At 47.4% G+C, this 21,262-nt stretch overlaps 1 protein-coding gene across 1 annotated transcript in view; it reads left to right on the forward strand.

The window, feature by feature from the left end:
- Positions 1 to 21,262, forward strand: part of STK10 (serine/threonine kinase 10) — a 144,111-nt gene that overhangs the window by 115,004 nt on the left and 7,845 nt on the right. Inside the window, exons 13-18 of the mRNA XM_030825107.1 lie at positions 6,095 to 6,187; positions 9,689 to 9,818; positions 13,271 to 13,395; positions 14,781 to 14,969; positions 15,865 to 15,990; positions 17,502 to 17,615. Of these exons, the coding sequence (XP_030680967.1) occupies positions 6,095 to 6,187; positions 9,689 to 9,818; positions 13,271 to 13,395; positions 14,781 to 14,969; positions 15,865 to 15,990; positions 17,502 to 17,615 (777 nt within the window). The remainder of the gene's footprint in view (positions 1 to 6,094; positions 6,188 to 9,688; positions 9,819 to 13,270; positions 13,396 to 14,780; positions 14,970 to 15,864; positions 15,991 to 17,501; positions 17,616 to 21,262) is intronic.

Here is a 21,262-nt window from a genome sequence, read left to right on the forward strand (position 1 = left end):
AGGAATTTGTAGATTTCATTTTAATACTCAAATTTATTGGCATTAAATATTTCCTGACTATCCTTTTAATGCCTGTAGCATCTGTAGTGATGTTCTTTCTTTCATCCCTCATGCTGGTATTTTGTATTGTCATCTTCTCATCCTCCTTCTCCTCCTCCTCTCCTCCTCCTTCCCTGTCAGTCTGACTAATTGTTTATCAATTTTATTGACCTTTTCAAAGAACGAGCTTTTGGTTTCACTGATTTTTCTCTTTTCAATGTTATTGATTTCTGCTGTTATATTAGGCTTGGGTTTAAATTGCTCTTCTTTTTATGGTTTCTTAATGTAGAAGCTCATTTAGAACATTGATTTAAGACTATTCTTTAAGCAGTTAATGCTATAAATTTCACTTAATGCTATAAATGGAGCACTGTTTTAGCTTCATTCCACAAATCTTTTTATGTTGTATTTTTATTTTCATTCAGTATCAATTACTTTTTAATTTCCTTTGCAACTTTCTCTTTGACCCAGGTTATTTAAAAGCTTGTTGTTTAATTTTAAAATGTTTTGTGGCTCTCATATCTTTCTCTTATTGTTTTTTAGTTTGATTTCATTATGATCAAATTGAATAACATATATATATATATATATATATGTTTTTTTTGTTTTTTTTTTTTTTTTTTTTTTTTTTTTTTTTTTTTTGAGGCGGAATTTTGCTCTTGTCGCCCAGGCTGGAGTGCAATGGCATGATCTCGGCTCACTGCAACCTGTGCCTCCCGGGTTCAAGTGATTCTCCTGCCTCAGCCCCCCAAGTAGCTGGGATTACAGGCACATGCCACCACACCCAGCTAATTTTCGTATTTTTAGTAGAGACAGGGTTTCACCATGTTGGTCAGGCTGGTCTCGAACTCTTGACCTCAGGTGATCCACGTGCCTTAGCCTCCCAAAGTGCTGGGATTACAGGCATGAGCCACCACGCCTGGCCCATATATTTTTAAGATTTCAAATTTTAAAAAATACTATGGCTTGTTTTATGGTCCGGGATGTGGTCTGTGTTACTGAGTGTTCTGTGTGCACTTGAAAAGGATGTGTATTCTGCTGTTGTTGAGTGGAGTGTTCTATAAATGTCAAGTAGGTCAAGTTAATTGATAGTATTGTTCAGGTCTTCTGTATTCTTACTGATTTTCTGACCATTTGTTCTACTGGCTACCGAGAAAGGAATGTTAACGTCTCCAACTGTAATTGTGGATTTATCTATTTCTCATTTAGTTCTGTCAGCTTTTGTTTCACATTTTTGAAATAATTTTGTTATTTTAAATAGTCACATTTTCTTTCATTTATTTATTTGTTTATTTTCTTTGCAATGGAAGTCTCACTGTGTTGCCCAGACTGCCCTCAAACTCCTGGGCTCAAGTGATCCTCCTCAGCCTCCTAGACTTTAGCTAAGACTAAAATAGTCATATTTTCTTAGTGAACTGACTCTTCCTTTTATAATTACATAATACCCATCATTATTCCTGATAATATTCCTTGTTCTGAAGTCTGCCTTGTCTAATAAATAGCCAGTCCTACTTTCTTTTGGTAAGTGTTTGCATACGGTATCTTTTTCCATCCTTTCAATTTAACCTGTCTAAATCTTTGTATTTAACATGGGTTTCTTGTTGACAGCATGTAGTTGTGCTTTCATTTTTTTTAATCCCATCTGAAAATCTTTGTTTTTTAATAGAGGTGTTTATGGCATTTATATTTCATTAAATTATTACCCATTTTGTCTCCTTTGGTTTTTGTTCCTCTCTTCCCCATTTTTCTACCTCCTTTTGAAGTATCTTCAAATATTTTTAGTATTATTTGTTAATTCATGAATTAGTTTATCTTTGTGTGTGTGTGTGTAATGGTTGCTCTGGGGCATTATAATATACATACCTATCTCAGCATCTATTTAGAGTTGATGTTGTAATTCTTTAAGTATAATGTACCTTTACAACCATGTAAATTTCTTGATACTTTCTCAATTTTGTTATAATTGTCATGTTTTGGGGTTTTTTTTTTGAGTCAGAGTCTTGCTCTGTCGCCCAGGCTGAAGTGCAGTGGTATGATCTTGGCTCACTGCAACCTCTGCCTCCTGGATTCAAGCAGTTCTCAGCCTGGAGACAGGGTTTCACCGTGTTGGCCAGGCTGGTCTTGCCTGGCCTCAAGCAATCTGCCCACCTCAGCCTCCCAAAGTGCTGGCATTACAGGCATGAGCCACCACGCCTGGCCTATCACATGTATTATATCTACATATATTAAAAACCATACCAGACAGTGTGACAACTTTTGCTTTAAATGGCCATTGAGATTTTAAAGATCTTTAGGGAAAAATTGTTGATCATGATTATTCAAATATTTACCATTTCTGTCACTCTTTCTTTTTTACTGAAGATAAAAGTTTTCTCGTCAGCTCACTTCTTTTCAACCTAAAAAACTTCCAGTGTAGCCTTTCTTCCTGACCACAAAGTTTCCTACTTTCCTTCCTCTGAAAATGTCCTTATTTTACTTTCATTTCTGAAGGATAGTTTCACTAGACATATGTATTCTTCCTATTCTTTTCTTTCAGTACTTTTTTTTTTTTTTTTTGAGACAGAGTCTCACTCTGTCGCCCAGGCTGGAGTGCAGTGGTGTGATCTCGGCTCACTGCAACCTTTGCCTCCCGGGTTCAAGCAATTCTCTGCCTCAGCCTCCTGAAATAGCTGGGATTACAGGCGCCCGTCACCATACCTGGCTATTTTTTTTTATATTTTTAGTAGAGACGGGGTTTCACCATCTTGGCCAGGCTTGTCTTGAATTCCTGACCTCGTGATCCACCTGCCTTAGCCTCCCAAAGTGCTGGGATTACAGGCGTGAGCCACCACGCCCAGCCCTTCTTTCAGCACTTTAAGGATGATACTCCAGTGGCTTTGGGCCGCCCTAGTGTCTGTTGGGAAATCCGTGGTCACTGGAGTCATTATTTTCCTGTGTTAATATGTCACATTTCTCTTAACTACTCTCCTGAATTTTTTTAGTCTTTGGTTTTCAAGTTTTATTACGATATATATGACAGTGGTTTTCTTTTAATTTAACCTGTTTGGGTTTCATTGAGCTTTTGATAATTTTCCCATAAGTCCCTGAAACCTTCATCTTTTTCATCTTTTTTCCTCTCTGTCATTCAGATTATATAATCTTTATTAATCAGTCTTCAAATGAATGACCTTCCTCTGTGATCACCATTCTGCTGTTGTTTTATTTTAATTTCAGACATTGTATTGTTTAGTTTTAAATTTTCTAATTTTTAAAAAAATAGTTTTTCCAGGCTGTGAACTTTCATCTTTCCATATTTGAAATATTAAAGGGCTTTACCTCATGGAGTATAGTTATAATAGCTGCTTTAAAGTTTCTTTCTGCCAGTTCCAACATCTGTATCATCCCGGAGCTGACATCTATTGATTGCCTTTTTCTTTGAAAATTGGTTCTATTTCCGGACTCTTTGCATGTAGAATAATTTTTTATTGTTTCCTTGACATTTTATTCTATTTATTTATTTATTTATTTAGAGACAGGGTCTTGCTCCCTTGCCCAGGCTGGAGTGCAGTGGTGCAGTCACAGCTCACTGCAGCCTCAACCTCCTGGGCTAAAGTGATCCTCCCACTTCAGCCTCCGGAGTAGCTGAGACTACAGGTGCACTGGCACCACAGGCAGCTAGTTTTTTGTATTAATATTTTCTATAGAGACGAGGTTTTGCCGTGTTGCCCAGGCTGGTCTCGAACTCCTGAGCTCAGGTGATCCACCCAGCCTCCCAAAGTGCTGGGATTGCAGGTGTGAGCCACCGTGCCTGGCTATCCTTGACATTTCAATGTTATGTTCTGTAGACTGTGGGTCCGTATTATAATCTTTTGAAGAATGTAGATGTTTTTTGTTCAACAGGAAACCCTGCAGACCACAGGTTCTGTCTGATCTTCTGTGGGTAGTGGTTTCAGTCTTAGTTTAGTTGGGCCTTAGCTTTTTTGGTTTTTTGCTATACTGCTTGGCACCTGTCTCACTCATGCCCAGCTCATGGGTGAATCTCTGTGTTCCCACACATAATTAGGAATTTCCCTTTTCCTGCGCTCTTCTCTTTTTCTTTTTTTTTGAGACGGGGTCTCACTCTGTCCCTCAGGCTGGAGTTCAGTGGCGCGATCTCGGCTCACTGCAACCTCTGCCTCCTGAGTTCAAGAGATTCTCGTGCCTCCTTCCCGAGGAGCTGGGATTACAGGCATGTGCCACTATGCCCAGCTAATTTTTGTATTTTTAGTAGAGACGGGGTTTCTATGCTGCTCAAGCTGGTCTTGAACTCCTGACCTCAAGTGATCCACCTTCCTCGGCCTCCCAAAGGGCTGGGAATACAGGCGTGAGCCACTCCGCCTGGCCTTCTGTGCCCTTCTCTTTGGGATTCATCCCATACTCACTGGACTGCACAGGCCTCTTTTCCTGGTTCTCTGGCCAGAAACACAAGGTTTCTTACAGAGTTTTAGCCAGCTTTTCTACTGCACCACTGGGCAGGTCTGGGATTGGTGCAAAGCCAGGAGAGCAAAAGCGTGAAAAAAAAAAAAAAATAGGAAACTTATCCCTTGTACCAGTCTTGTCTGCAAGTTTTGACTTCCCTTCATGTCACCTGCTTTTGTTTGGTTTTCAGAGTCCTCAAGTAGCTGCTTTCATATTTGATGCAGAGTTTTCACTGTAATTATCAGGAGACACAGCCTGTCTTGGCTTACCTCACCATGCCAGAACTCCCCGGAATGCTCTTTTATTGATCACAGGAAGGCCTTTCCCTCCATCAGATGCTCTTAAGAGCCATCTGTCAGTGCAGGTTTTGGGTTATTAGGCACCTGTGAAGGTGTGGGTTTCTCGGGAAGGAACTGTCTGCGGAACTCTAAGGTCCTTAGAGAGAAGTGTCATGGATCTCTTCTCCTTCCTGTTATAAAAGACAGAAACCCAATCCCACCTGGCTTAAGGAGGAAAGAACACTTGCTGGCGTCTGACCAGGAGGGCAGGAGTGTTGCCAGGAATTCTTCCTTCTCATCTCTGGGCATTGCTTCCCTACACTGAGTTCATCTCAGGCAGTCCCCTCCAGGGGCTGACAAGGTGACTCACCTTGGCCTTCATCCCCCCCAGTTTAACAACCCCAGAGGACAGCAGGTAGCTTTTCTTCAGTAGTTCCAGCAGACGTCCCAAAGCTCACACTGGACCAGTGAGGGTCACGTGCTTATCTCTGAAATCAGTTCTGGAGGCTAAGGGCGTGGAATGTGCTGCTTGGCCGGCCTGGATCAGATGCTCAGCCCAGGGCCAGCGGGGGTAGGGGTGTCAGTTCACCTGGACTTCAGGGGCTGACAAGGGGGATACTGAAGTATGCATTCTTAGCCGGGCGCGGTGGCACATGCTTGTAATCTCTGCACTTTGGGAGGCCGAGGCAGACAGATCACTTGAGGTTAGGAGTTTGAGACCAGCCTGGCCAACATGGTGAAACCCCATCTCTACTAAAAATACAAAAACTAGCCAGGTGTGGTGGTGCACACTTGTAATCCCAGCTACTGGGGAGGCTAAGGCAGGAGAATTGCTTGACTCCATCTCACAAAAAAAAAGTGTGCATTCTCAGCCCAGCTAATATTACCCTAAAGGAAGCAAAATAACTGAGATATGACAATGGTTTGTCAGATTGACAGTATTGTCTGTTGGACTGATATTTCATGGGGGGAGAGGGATTAGGGAAAAATGTCTAAAAGAACTTCTGTAGAGACTGTAATTTTTTTAAAAGGTTGAGAAACACTTCCCTGCAGGAAACTGAGGTGCTGTTACCAGAAGAGGGGGGTGGATACCAAGCAGCTGAAAACAGCACCTGCCCACTCTGAGGGAGGTGGAAGCTGAAACCAGCGGCAGGCAGGAGTAGGCCAGTGCGAGGCACCTGCTCAGAGGGGCTTGGTGGGGAGCCGCGTAGGGTGCTGGCCCCTGCAAAGCTGAGCCTCTTCTTCGGTTTCTCTGGCCCGGGAGTTCTGGGTTGAAGATTATACTGTAGGAAGCATGGAGAGGACCCTGACCCAGCCACTCTCTGCTGTCTCTGCTGCAGGTGAAGAACGAGGTGGAGAAGCTCCCCCGACAGCAGCGGAAGGAGAGCATGAAGCAGAAGATGGAGGAGCACACGCAGAAAAAGCAGCTTCTTGTGAGTCCCTGGCCTCAGCTGGGGAGTGCAGGGGCTGGTACGAGACCTGGAATGGTGACCAGGCCCCCTCTCTGCCTTTGCCCAATCCCTGCCCCTCAAATACCTTGTTCTGAATACCTAAATCTGGCCTCATCCTTCATGGCCCCATTATCCCCTCCTCCATGCAGCCTTCCTTGATTGCCCTGCCTCCATCTGGAAGTAAGCTCTTCTATCTCTGGATACCCCAACACTTTACATTGACCACCCTCCCAAACGCTTAGCACTTCCTACCTTGTTTTAGGGTTATTTATTTGTAAGTCACATCTCCTTGACCAACACAGTATATTCCCCTGCCCACTTGGCATCTTTTAAGTCTAAAGGACATCAAACTTGTGATGTCCCAGACCTAGTCCTGTTAGGCTCTGAGGGGTGCCATTTTCCTTCCTTTCTGGCCCATCATTCCTGACCCCTCCTTTCCCTCCAGTCCTTTGTCACCTCCTGAAGCATGGTATGTATATTTCTTATCTCCTGTCTCTGGATCTATCAACTCGTCACCATCTCTATGATCCCCCAGCCACTGTCCCAGTGGCCTCCCAGCGAGGCTTCCTGTTGCTGTTTTTCCCCTGCAATTTCTTCTCTCCTGCCTGCAGGTGTGATCATTGTGAATTCTAAGTCTGATAATAGCACCCTTCCCCCCACAGCCCTGTGCCTTAAAACCCTTCAGTGGCTCCCACATTGTCCCTAAGATAAGTGCTGTCTCTTTGCTGTGCCCTGGCTGGCCTCCCCAGCCTTCTTTTCATCCCTTGCTGGAATGCTCCCATTTTCCCCCACGAGGGGGTCTTTGTGTGTTCTGCTTCCTCAGCCCCCAAAGCAGAGAATTTTTGAGTCCGCATTTAGAAATGCTTTGTATATTACCTGGTTCAGCTTTCATAGCTTACTGTGGTGGGAGCTGTTCATTTTCCCCTTTGCAGGAGAGGAAACAAAGGCTGAGAGAGGTGACATTGCTGAGTTCACATTCAGGGAGGGGGTCGAGGCCTCAAGCTTGTGTTCTCTCCGGGACACCCTGTGACCTGTCCTGTTACAGCACGATTAGGAAGAGAACGCAGGGGTGGTGAGGGTGGGGCACACAGGCCCTCATCCACGAAGAGGGACAGCAGATTGTGTGGCCTGGAGGAGGCAGTTGCATGGAGAGCTTTGAAGATGTGCACATCCTTTGGCTTGGATTTTCTGCTTCTAGAAACCCTGAGGGAATCTAAAAATCCTGAAGGAGTTATCACAGAGGTTCACAAACACTTAGCTCCCAAAATATGAAGTAGTGCTATTTAAAATAGATAAAACCTAGAAACACCCTGTTGTTTATTGGATAAATAACATCCATAGCATGAAATATTTTCAGCCACTGAAACACATGTGATAGAATATCACATTATTTATTTATTTGAGATGGAGTTTCAAAACTGGGAGTTTCATCCCAGCTTTTTTTTTTTTTTTTTTTTTTTTGAGATGGAGTCTCACTCTGTTGCCCAGGCTGGAGTGCAATGGTGTGATCTCAGCTCACTGCAACCTCCGCCTCCCGGGTTCAAGCAATTCTCCTGCCTCAGCCTCCCAAGTAGCTGGGACTACAGGTGCCTGCCACCACGCCTAGCTAATTTTTGTATTTTTAGTAGAGTCAGGGTTTCACCACGTTGGCCAGGCTGGTCTCGAACTCCTGACCTCAGGTGATCTGCCTGCCTCAGCCTCCCAACGTGCTGGGATTACAGGTGTGAGCCACTGCACCTGGCCAAAAGATCACGTTATAACATGGAAAGATTTTTTTAAATAATTTTTTTAAATTGTGGTAAAATAGTCATAACATTTACCATCTTTACTATTATTAAGTGTACAGTGTAGTGGTGTTAAGCATATTCACATTGTGCGGCCATCACCACCATCTATCTCCAGAACTCTTGTCATCTTGTAAAACTGAAACTCTGCACCCATCAAACCGTAATTCTCCATTTCTTCTCCTCCAACCCTTGGTAACTTTATTCTGCTTTCCCTATGAATTTGACTACTCTAGGTACCTCATATAAGTAGAATCATAGAATATTTGTCCTTTTGCGATTGGCCTATTTCACTTAGCGTAATGTCCTCAAGGTTCATCCATGTTATTGCATGTGTCAGAATTTCCTTCCTTTTTAAGGCTGAATAATTCCATTGTGTGGATATAACACATGATGTTTATCCATTTATCGACGGACACGTGGGCTGTTTTCATCCCGTGAATAATGCTGCTGTGAACTTAGGTGCACATATATCTCTTTGAGCCCTTTTTAATAATTTTTGTAACACAACAATAACAATAGCTATAGATACACTTGTATAGACATACATACCACAGTTGCCAACTCTGGGGGATAAGATGAGTGGAGAGTTTTACTAATTCCGTGGTTTCTAAATTTTTTTATTTTAATTTTTTTTACCCTTTTTTATGGAAAAATTAAAAACACAGGAATAGGGAGGCCGAGGCGGGCGGATCATTTGAGGCCAGGAGTTCAAGACCAGCCTGGCCAACATGGTGAAACCCCATCTCTACTAAAGATAGAAAAATTAGCCAGGCGTGGTGGTGTGCACCTGTAGTCCCAGCTACTCAGGAAGCTGAGATGGGAGGATCACTTGAACCTGGGAGGCTGAGGTTGCAGTGAGCCGAGATCATGCCATTGCACTCCAGCCTGGGTGACAGAGCGAGACTCTCTCAAAAAAAAAGAAAGAAAAGAAAAGAAACATAGGAATAGGTATAATGGTATAATGAACCACCATATACCTGTCACCTAATCTCAGTAATACCACCTCATGTCCACTCATTCACTCCCTGACCCCAAGGTATAATTTTTAATCAAATCCCAGACATCATATTATTTTACCTGCCAAACATCACAGAAATAACTACCATACCATAAACACACCTAGCAAATTCAACAATAATTGCTGGACAACATCATATTGTCAGTATTCCAGTTTCCAATTATCTCATGAATGTCATCCTTTTAAAAAAAAAAATTGGCTGGACACAGTGGCTCACGCCTGTAATTCCAGCACTTTGGGAGGCCAAGGCAGGCAGATCACGAGGTCAGGAGTTTGAGATCAGCCTGACCAACATGGTGAAACCCCGTCTCTACTAAAAATACAAAAATTAGTCAGGAGTGGTGGCGCTCACCTCTAATCCTAGCTACTCAAGAGGCTGAGGCAGGAGAATCGCTTGAACCCAGGAGGCGGAGGTTGCAGTGAGCCAAGATCGTGCCACTGCACTCCAGCCCTGGTGACAGACCGAGACTGTTCTTTGATCCAGGATCCAGATGAAGCGCACATGTTGAAATTGGTTGATGTGTCTCTAAGTCTCTCTTAAATTTCCTCTCCACCAGTTTCTTTTCTGTTCCTGAATTTTCTTCTCTGATCACGCAGGCTTTTCTTCCATAATAGGAAGAGACACTGAGGTGCCCAAGCCGGCCCTGGATAAAGGCCTGTCCTCCTCTCTCCCCACAGGACCGGGACTTTGTAGCCAAGCAGAAGGAGGACCTGGAGCTGGCCATGAAGAGGCTCACCACCGACAACAGGCGGGAGATCTGTGACAAGGAGCGCGAGTGCCTCATGAAGAAGCAGGAGCTCCTTCGAGGTGGGGGTGTGCGAGTGGCAGCGCTGTCTTGGCCCAGAGTCGCTGTGGACATCCCAGCCCTGGGAAGTGGGGTGGGCAAGAAGAACCTCCCGGGCCTTCTCCATGCCCAAAACTAAACATCATTCTTCATGGTGAAACTTGGGGAAAACCCCACTGAAGTAAGGAAGGAGGCAAGGACACCAGTTGTCACCAAGACTATTTGACGTTGTTCCAGAAGTCAAGAGCAGAAAAGAAAGGAACAGGCATAGAGTAGGTTAATAAGTGAGCTAGGTTTACGGGAGGTGGAGATAGCTTGGCGTGGACTGAGCAGCCACTCTGCCAGACCATGCGCCAGTCCATTTTTCTACCTCTATCTCATCACATCCTCACCTAACACTGTGAGGCAGGGCCTTGGGTATCCCCATTTCTGTAGATGAGGAAACTGAGGCTTGGAGAGTTACTATTCTTTGGCCAAGTATCTTAGTTCATTCAGGCTGCTATAACAAAATACCACTGACTGGGTGGCTTATCAACAACAGACATGCATTTCTCACACTTCTGGAGGCTGGGAAATCCACAGTGAAGGTGCCAGCACATTTGTGGTCTGGAGAGGGCTTACTCTCTGCTTCATAGATGGCACCTTCTCACTGTATCCTCACATAGCGGAAGGGAGACTAGCTCTGGGGTCTCTGAGTTTTTGGGGTTTTGTGGTTTTCTGGGTTTTGGGGGTGTTTGTTTATTTATTTGTTTATTTATTGAGACAGGGTCTTGCTCTGTAGCCAAGGCTGGAGTGCAGTGGCACAGTCATGGCTCACTGTGACCTGTGCCTCTGAGGCTCAAGCAGTCCTCCCACCTCAGCCTCCCAAGTAGCTGGGACTACAGGCACGTGCTACCACGCTTGGCCAATTTTTGTGTTTTTTGTATAAATGGGGTCTTCTGTGTTGTCCAGGCTGGTCTCAAAGTCCTGGGCTCAAGTGATCTGCCTGCCTCGGCCTCCCAAAGTGCTGGGATTAGAGGCATAAGCCAACGTGCCCAGCCTGGGGTCTCTTTTATTAATAAAAAGGCACTAATTCCATTCACGAGGGCTCCACCCTCATGACCTAATCACCTCCCAAAAGGCCCCACCTCCTAATACCCCTCACCTCAGGGGTTAAGATTTCAACATATGCATTTGGGGAGAGGACACAAACGTTTAGATCATAGCACTGAGGTTGCACAGTTAATGGGTGATAGAGCTGGGCCTTGGATGACAGTATCAGGAAGCCGGGCCTACCCTGGTGCTGTTGTGAGTTCAAGGGATTTCAGGGCTGATTGAGGAAAAAATAAATGACCACAAGATGGCAGTAGCATACAAGCAGCTTTGCTTGGGGGGCATTTTGACAGGTTGACACGCTGAGGGGTCCCTTACAGAATGAGGCTTTCGAGAGATGATGTTGCAGGCCACCATCCAGCAGGGGAAGAGGGCAAAGGAACTCTTGGGCAAGAAGGGGACTGAGAGGGGGCTCACATGTCTAGATGATGTCGTCCAGCTTGGGGAGCTCAGACGGGGCGTCTCTGGATCAGAGAACTGCAAAGGGCAGCGGTGGCTTGGGGTCTTTATGGAGCCCTTGGGTCTGTCTTCTCTATGGCTGGCAGATGTTAGGTGCAGTTTCATGGGGTATGCAAAGTAGTCAGGCTCCAAATCGCTAAATATCTGCTTGGTTTGGGTTTTTTTTTTTTTTTTTTTTTTTGAGATGGAGAGTCTCGCTGTGTTGTCTAGGCTGGAGTGCAGTGGCGCGATCTCGGCTCACTGCAAGCTCCGCCGCCTGGGTTCACGCCATTCTCCTGCCTCAGGCTCCTGAGTAGCTGGGACTACAGGCGCCCACCACCACTCCCAGCTAATTTTTTTTTTTTTGTATTTTTAGTAGAGATGGGGTTTCACCATGTCTTGTGATCTCCTGACCTTGTGATCCGCCCGCCTCGGCCTCCCAAAGTGCTGGGATTACAGGTGTGAGCCACTGCGCCCGGCCCTGTTTGAGCTTTTTTATGTAACTATATACATTTTGTTTTTGTTTTTGTTTTTTGAGACCAGGTCTCACTCTGTCACCCAGGCTGGAGTGCGGTGGCACGATATTGGCTCACTGCAGCCTCTGCCTCCCCTGTTCAAGCAATTCTCGTGCCTTAGGCTCCTGAGCAGCTGGGATTACAGGTGCTCCCCACCACACCCAGCTAATTGTTATATTTTTAGTAGAGACTAGATTTCGCCATTTTACCCAGGCTGGTCTCAGGTTCCTGGGCTCAAGCAGTCTGCCCACCTCAGCCCCCTAAAATGCTGGGGACTACGGCGTGAGCCACTGTGCCTGGCCGTACATATTATGTTTTAAAAATAACAAGAGGATGGGTACAAATTTGAGTTTGGTGCCTGTGGACTTTTGACGGTCCAGCCCTGCTGTGAGGAAGTAAACAAGATAAGGCCATTATCCCAGGGCCATTTTTGGCTCATTTATAAAACAGGCCTCATCCAGGCCTTTGATGACCAGTGCAGTTAAGCAACATAAACCTCTTATTATTTGATGTGGATCAGCAAAATGGGGTTCTTGAGTTTTCAGTATTCTGAATAGAGCACAGTTGTTTTGAGAAAAGTCCTCACTTCCTTTTCCTATGCCATGATGTTGGTAAGAACCGCCCTATTTACAGAACTGTGGTTCTGATTTTGGGGTGGAAGCCAAAATCTCTATTCTGATACACCAAAAGCAGATACCATTTTGCATGGAACAGGAATGTAGTGAAATAAACAACATTCGCACTGAGCCAAGCATAATCTCCTGTCTCGAAGGGCGTGAGATTCTCCCTTTGACCCCAGGTCCCCACCCGGGTGCTGTGCACGAGGGTGGATTAATAGACCTCCAGTGTTAAGATGCCAGATACCGTTGTCTTCATAACGCATGCATGGGACGTGCAGGAGACAAGGAGGATCTCACCCATTTTTCAAAGGAGGAAATAGTGACAAGAGGCCATTCTGTCTTCTTCATGGGGTCTCTATCTGAGCCCTTCCCAGGTGCCCATCAGGAAAGTAGAGATACAGTGTGGATTGCACTTCAAAGTGTCTCCCAAGGACGTCCCCTCCCTCCATAGTACAGCTGTGTCCATCTGGCAGACATGGCAGCTGATGCCTAGAGAACCTCTCCATTCCTAATCCCACCGATGGAGCTGGGTTCCAGCCTATATCTGCAGTTTCTGTGGCTCCTGACTTTGAACACTTCCTGCTATACCATGCTCCTGGGAGCTATCATTCCTTAGCTTAAAGGAAGTTTCTAGGCCTCAGCTCAGATCAGCCATCATGGTCTAATGAGGTAGCACATGGGGCGATTCCTGAGCCCAGTAGGTTGGTTATCATCTGCAGCATGAGGAGGCCAGGCAGAGGGTTGGGACAGAGGGCCTGTCGGGTCTCTGGCTGTCAGTACCTCACCAGCTCAGTGGCATGTCCTCTGCAGACCGGGAAGCAGCCCTGTGGGAGATGGAGGAGCACCAGCTGCAGGAGAGGCACCAGCTGGTGAAGCAGCAGCTCAAAGACCAGTACTTCCTCCAGCGGCACGAGCTGCTGCGCAAGCATGAGAAGGTGAGGCTGCCGGCGGCGTGGGGCTCGGATCTGCTGCTGGGCCAACCTGGGAGAGCCATGAAGCTGTATGTGATGGGGCACCTCTTGGATGCACACTTTGGATGACAAGTGCCCCCAAGAGGAGCCAGGGCTGGCTGCAGTGAGGCCCCAAGAGGTTCTCCAGGGGTGTCCTGCTTCAGCTCAAGGGACCAGGAATAGGGGAAACCGTGCAGGGAAGCTGATGGCCAAAGCAGCTCCCTCGCTGACTGTTACTTGCCGTGTGTGTCTTTTTTTTTTTTTTTTTTTTTTTTTTGAGATGGAGTCTTGCTCTGTTGCTCAGGCTGGAGTGGCAGTAGTGCCATCTAGGCTCACTGCAACCTCCGCCTCCTGGGTTCAAGCAATTCTCCTGCCTCAGCCTCCCGAGTAGCTGGGATTACAGGTGCTTGCCACCGTGCCCAGCTAATTTTTGTATTTTTTTTAGTAGAGTTGGGCTTTCACCTTGTTGGCCAGGCTGGTCTCAAACCCCTGACCTCAAGTGATCTGGCTGCCTTGGCCTCCCAAAGTGCCGGGATTACAGGCGTGAGCCACTGGGCCTGCCCGGTGTGTGTCTTTCTTTTGCTCTTTTTTCTCTTTTCCCTCTTTTTGTCCTCCCTTTCCATTTTCTCTTTATTTCTCTCTTTCTTGTGCATTCCCTCAGAATACTTTTAGGTCTCCACTTAAACACCACCTCTGCTGGGAAGCCTTACCTGAACTCCCCAGAACTGGTAAGGGCCCCTACTTTGTGTGGCCAAAGCACCCTCTCCTGTGGGAATTGTCTGTCTCAGTTCAGCCTCCATAGTGGGACAGTGACAGACAGATCAAGGTCTGGATGCACAGCAGCTGTGTATAATTCCAGTTTCTTATCTAAATGCAGTGATGGAAGTCAGTATAGGGCCATGGGAGTTCAGAATAAGGCTACCCAACCAGGTGAAGAAATCAGGGAAGGCTTTTTGGAGGAGGTGATGCCCATGCTGAGCTTTGAAATACAAATAGGTGTTAGGGGAAGGAAAAAATTCAAATGTATCAGAGTTTTTAAAAATATAAATTCACATCTGCCATCACTAATGATAAACCATCCCCTTTCGTGTACATTTTGCTTTGAGATATTAGCTAATGATGGCATGCCATCATTGATTAGATGAAAGAGCATTTAGAAGGTAAGAATCCAAGATATTAAGAAGAATTTTTAAAGTGAGAGCAAATAATGTTATTCGTGTAGAAGCAAAATAACACAAGCCTTGCTCTGCTAAACATTGTGGGCCGTGTTGGTCCTGGGCCCCTGAGTGGAGTGTGGGGACCTTTAGCCTGTGACCACACTCTGAGTCCGGAGTGCAGCTGACCTCAGCCCCCCGGATATTCCTCTCCAGGAGCGGGAGCAGATGCAGCGCTACAACCAGCGCATGATAGAGCAGCTGAAGGTGCGGCAGCAACAGGAAAAGGCGCGGCTGCCCAAGATTCAGAGGAGTGAGGGCAAGACACGCATGGCCATGTACAAGAAGAGCCTCCACATCAACGGCGGGGGCAGCGCAGCTGAGCAGCGCGAGAAGATCAAGCAGGTGGGGGCCGGGCCTGCAGGGTCTGCGAGTTTGCTGGGGCGTAGGCAAGGCCAGGTTTGGCGGGGCCTGGGCCTTACACGATTTTGGAGAATATGAAACAAGATGCAGGCTGGCTCACCTCTGTAATCCCAACACTTTGAGAGGCCAAGGCGGGCAGGTCACTTGAGCCCAGGAGTTTGAGACCAGCCTAGGCAACATAGCAAAACCCCATCTCTACAAAAAAATAATTAAAAAAAAAAATAACCAGGTGTGGTGGCTACTTGGAAGGCCGAGGTGGGAGGATCGCTTGAGCCCGGGAGGCAGAGGTTGCAGTGAGCCAAGATTGAGCCACTGCACTCCAGCCTGGGCAACAGAGCGAGACTCCATCTTAAAAAAAAAAAAAAAAAAGAAAGATGCACCCTGACCCGCCTGCCATAAGGTCTTGGGAGGGGGTTTGCGAGTCACCAGGTGTGCCCTGGAAGCTTCATCAGCCTCATGGTGAATTCACCTCTGTGTGTGGACAGAGGCGGAGCTTGGTGCTATGTTGCCTGTTCTCCTGCACCCTTCCCTTCCGCACTCCCACGCTTTTATTTGGCCAGCTTCCCCACATCCTGTGTTGCCCTTGTGGCTCGGGCACATGGGCCCTTGTGATTCCTGCCTGGTATACACACTTTCCTGGCATGTGTCACATTACAGTGTCATGTCCCCATCAGCCTGGGGGCTCCTCAAGGGCAGGGGCTGGGTCTCAGCTCAGGGTGAGGACTTACACGGGCACAGCCTGAGGTGGTGCTGGGTACTGGGGCTGTGCACAGACCAGTGCCCCTGAGGGGTCTCCCTAGGCCAGGGCTGAGTGGGGCTCCCTACCCAACCAGCCAGGCCCTGGCCCCCTGAGGCACCCACCCTCGCTCTGGTGCAGTTCTCCCAGCAGGAGGAGAAGAGGCAGAAGTCGGAGCGGCTGCAGCAACAGCAGAAACATGAGAACCAGATGCGGGACATGCTGGCGCAGTGCGAGAGCAACATGAGCGAGCTGCAGCAGCTGCAGGTACCACCCTGCCTGCCCCTGCCCCTGCCCCCGGGCTGCCTCAGTTTCCCCAAGGCCATCAGCTCTCAGGTCCAGAAACTCCAGGGAAGGATCTTCGTCAGACATGCCCAGGGTGGATGGGTTCCAGTCCTGCCATGCTGCTCTAGGGCTCTGTGAGGTTGGGCAAATCACACCACCCTCCTAGGCCATCGCTCTCACACCCCTAAAATGGGCGTGGGGATGACCATTCCTGCTGTGCAGGATGGGGGCAAGGACTTGTGAATAAAGTGACGGAGCTGGCAGTGGGCTGCTGCAGGGTTTCTGAGTCATCACTGTGTTTTGGGCAAAGGTGGTTGGGGTGTGGCCGAGCCCCTTGTGGGCTGCTTTTCCTGTGGTAATTCCTGACCTCTTCAAGCTTCCTGGCCCCTGGGTTTGCCCCACGCCTGAGGGTCCCGGCCCCAGGAGCTGGTACTTGAAGCCCCCTTGTGGGGATAGGGCCGATTCAAACCTCAGGAACTGCTCAGGCTATTGGACCCATCGGGCAATTTCTGGAGAGGCAGGGAGGTGTGGAGGAAACATTCCAGGTGTCGAGGCCTGCCCGGCAGGGCTCTGCCTTTTGTCACTGTGTGACTTTTGGCCAAGCCATTCACCTTCCACATCTGTTTTCCTATCCCTCCCTTGGGTTTCTGTGAGCACTGAGAGAGCCCATATGAAGTGCCGAGCACAGCTCCTGGCAGGCCACAGGCACACAGCGCTGCTGCGAGTATTACTTCTCACTCAGCCAAGTTCTAAACGCCCAGAAGCCTCTAGCATGAAACCCAAAATGAAAATCTCCCAAAGATTCTACTTTTCCAACCCAGTAGGGTCATGGTATCTGGATAAAGGCACTTTCCCCCTGCTTTATAAGATCCTCAGGACAAGACTGATTCCCTGCAAGAAATCAACAGGGACTTGTCACTGCTGCCTATGAGAGAGATTTACATTTTGTAAAGCAGATAACTTACCTCACAGAACAGTGAGGTTGGAAGAGTCTCACCCATGTCAGTGACCCTCATTCCTTGCCACAGATCTCCCTGAGGAAATTATATGTGATACATACAGACTATCTTAGCTCAGGCTGCCATAACAAAATAACCATGATGCTTTAAGTAACAGAAACTTCTTTCTCACAGTTCTGGAGGCTGGAAGTCTGAGATCAGGGCGCCAGCATAGTTAGGTTCTGGTGAGGGCTCCCTTCCTGGCTTGTGGACAGCTGCCTTCTTGCTGTATCCTCACAGAAAGCTGCAAATTTACCACACATCCCCACCACAGAGTTAATAAGAACTATTAACATATTCTGGACTATTCCTCCAGGCACTTCTTGGTGCATGTGATTTACATATAGAGTTTGAATAAATGGGATTTATAGTCAAGAAGAAGAAATAATAAATGAACGATGCTGGCGCCCTCGTGGCCACAGCGTGAGTTAGGTCTCAGTCTTCAGGGCCTGCGTCTTCTGATTTCTCACCTGTTCTGCCTGGAATTTGTTCCAGAATGAAAAGTGCCACCTCCTGGTAGAGCACGAAACCCAGAAGCTGAAGGCCCTGGATGAGAGCCATAACCAGAACCTGAAGGAATGGCGGGACAAGCTTCGGCCGCGCAAGAAGGTAACCTTGTCCGAGCTGGTGGGCTCAGTCTCGGGCTCTGCTCTGTGCCATGCACAGGCCTCTGGCCAGGACATGTTAGGTCTCCTTATTTTGGTGGACTCTTGCTTTGTGGCACCATCAAATGGATCTCCAGCCTGAGAGAGAGGAACTTTCTAACCCTTTATGGCTGAATGCCCTGCAGCTTCCACATCTGGAAGGGCAGCCTCTTGTTTAGCTCCCTCTCATGGACCGAAGGACTCCTGCCATGTGGTGTCCACAGAGGACACTGCAGTGAGTCAAACCAGCCACTCTGCTGGGCCAGAAGCCCAGCCTGTGGGGATTTTCTCTTAGAGGAAGTTATTCTGTGAAGTCAGAACCCAGCACCAGATAAACTGCTTGCCAATTTAGTTTTCTGTTGCTGTGTGATGAACTGCCACACACTTAGCAGCTTAAACCAACACCCGTTTACTCCTTCCTAGTGATGGAGTTCAAGAGTCTGGGTGGGCTCACCTGGGTTCTCTGCTCAGGGTCTTACCAGGCTGCAATCAATGGTGTCAGCGTGGCTGGGCTCTTAACTGAAGTTTCTGGGGAAGAATCACTTCCAAACCCATTCAGCTTTCGACAGAATCCAGTTTCTTGTGGCTGTAGGTCTGAGGTCCCTGTTTCCTTGCTGACCTCGCACAGGGGTTACTTTATCTTCTAGAGGCCACCGGCACTCTGTATCATGTGGCCTCCTCCACCTCCAAGTAGCAAGCATGCATTCACACCTCCTCGTGCTGTGAATGTCTCTGATATCCCCTTCTGCTACCAGCTGGAGAAAACCCTTTTGTGCTCGTGTGATTAAATCAGGGTCACAGGATAGCCTCCCTGCTTGCAGGAATGATACCACATTCAGAGGTTCCACCCACACGCAGAGAAGCGGGGAGAGTTATACGAGAGAGAGTTAAGGGGGTCATTTTCGAATTGTGCCTGCCATACTTTTCGCTTTCAAAACCCATGCCCTTGCTCAGTCCCGCATCTTTCTTTACTGCCCTATCTCTCTCCTTCTCTGTGAAGCCCTGTCACAATTTCTTCCTCCACCCACCGAGAAATTCCTTCCTCCACCCACTGAGAAATTCCTTTCTCAGCCCACTGCAGCCGCTCCTGGCAAGGTCAATAACAACATCCTGGTGGCTGACTCCCATGGATACGGCTTGCTGGACTTGACCTCCTGGTGGCAGCCAATGCTACTAGTCACTGTCTTCCTCACCTGCCTTGTCCTCCTAGGCCCACCTTCTGCTGGGTTTCTTCTCTGTCACTAGCCCCTCTGCAACGTCCCTCTTGACCCATCTGTTGATTTCTTTATTTTATTTTTTGTTTTAGAGACACAGTTTCACTCTTGCACCCAAGGCTGGAGTGCAGTGGTGCGATCTCGGCTCACTGCAACCTCTGCCTCCTGGGTTCAAATTATTTTCCTGCCTCAACCTCCTGAGTAGCTGGGATTACAGGCACGTGCCACTATGCCTGGCTAGTTTTCCTATTTTTAGTAGAGACGGGGTTTCGCCATGTTGTCCAGGCTGGTCTTGAACTCCTGACCTCAAGTGATCCACCCCCCCCCTCGGCCTCCCAAAGTGCTGGGATTACAGGCGCGGGAACTTGGCTCTCTGCAACCTCTGCCTCCTGGGTTCAAGTGATTCTCCTGCCTCAGCTTCCCGAGTAGCTGGGACTACAGGTGTGCACCACTGTGCCTGGCGGAGATACAGTTTTTTAAAAATATTGTGTAATGAAATGTGTCAACTTTTGGAAGATCTGCATAACTCAGTAAACCAATATTTTCTAAGTGACCAGTGCATGATGTTACAGGATCATGGCTGGAGCAAAGTTACATCCAAGTGCAAGACAGACCAGCGGAATTTTTTTTTTTTCTGAGACGGAGTGGCGCTATCTCGGCTCACTGCAACCTCCACCTCCCAGGTTCAAGCAATTCTCCTGCCTCAACCTTCCTGAGCAGCTGGGATTACAGGCACCCGCTACCACTCCTAAAGTGCTGGGATTACAGGTGTGAACCCAGGAGTTTGAGACCAGCCTGGACAACATGGTGAAACGTCATCTCTACGAAAAATACAAAAATTAGCCGGGCACAGTGGCACATGCCTGTAGTCCCAGATACTCTGGAGCCTGAGATGGGAGGCTCACTTGAGGCCAGGAAGTCAAGGGTGCAGTGAGCCATGATTGCACCACTGCACTCCAGCCTGGGTGACAGATTGAGACCCTGTCAAAAAGAAAAAAAGCCGGGCGCGGTGGCTCACGCCTGTAATCCCAGCACTTTGGGAGGCTGAGGCAGGCGGATCACGAGGTCAGGAGATCGAGACCATCCTGGCTAACACGGTGACACCCCGTCTGTACTAAAAATACAAAAAAAAAAATTAGCCGGGCGCGGTGGCGGGCGCCTGTAGTCCCAGCTACTCGGGAGGCTGAGGCAGGAGAATAGCGTGAACCCGGGAGGCGGAGCTTGCAGTGAGCTGAGATCGCGCCACTGCACTCCAGTCTGGGCAACAGAGCAAGACTCCATCTCAAAAAAAAAAAAAAAAAAGAAAAAAAAAATTTGAGAAGCTGTCAAGTTCAGGCTGGTGGACACAGGTTTTCCAAAGTTCTCATTTTTGCTTGAATGCTCAAATTTTGTCATTGGCAATAAATAGCCTTTGTTTGTTTCCCTTGAAGTGATCAGCTCAGTTTGTTCATTTTCAAGAGAGTGTTTGCTAAATACTCATATTTGTCAGTTTTTTTTTTTGAAATAGGGTCTTGCTATGTTGCCCAGGCTCATTTCGACTGCCTGGGCTCAAGCAGTTCTCCTGTCTCAGCCTCCCAAGTAGCTGGAACTATAGACACATGCCACCATGCCCAACTGTGAGTTATTTTTTAATAAACACAATGTTCTGCAAAATAAAGTGGCTAGTTCAGCCCGCAACTCAAGACAATTGCACAAGAACAACATCAGGCACAAGAGCAGGATCTCTAGACAGCCATCATGCTTTGATGGGCAGCAGGCGGGCCTTATGCATAGTTCTCATTTCCTCACACAGGACGTTAAAGGGCTGTGACCTTGAAGGTCAGGATTTAATAAAATGAACCATTTATGTTGCACCATCAAGGTGATCTTAAATGCAACTGGCTTTATTGTTTTAATTGAAAAACTTTCTAAAATACTATGAGTGGGCCTGGCGTGGTGGCTCACACCTGTAATCCCAGCACTTTGGGAAGCCAAGGCGGGTGGATCACCTGAGGTCAGGAGTTTGAGACCAGCCTGGCCAACATGGCAAAACCCAGTCTCTACTAAAAATACAAAAATTAGCCAGACATGGTGGTGCATGCCTGTAATCCCAGCTACTCGGGTGACTGAGGCAGGAGAATCACTTGAACCTGGCGGGCAGAGGTTGCAGTGAGCCAAAATCTCACCACTTCACTCCAGCCTGGGTGAAAGAGTGAAACTCCATCTCAACAAATAAAAATAAAAATAAACACATATGAGTGCATGGTGGTGAAGAATACCCATTCAGTTTGGAGGGGCCATTGTCTTAATCCTCCAGAAGCTCCAGAAGTTTTACCCATCATTGCTTTTGTACCATTAGCACAAATATCAAAACAGTGAAAAAGCAAACTGTGACTTAGTAGGAAACTAGAGCTTGCTG

The sequence above is a fragment of the Nomascus leucogenys genome, chromosome 2, assembly GCF_006542625.1.
Source record: "Nomascus leucogenys isolate Asia chromosome 2, Asia_NLE_v1, whole genome shotgun sequence".
NCBI lineage: Eukaryota > Metazoa > Chordata > Mammalia > Primates > Hylobatidae > Nomascus > Nomascus leucogenys.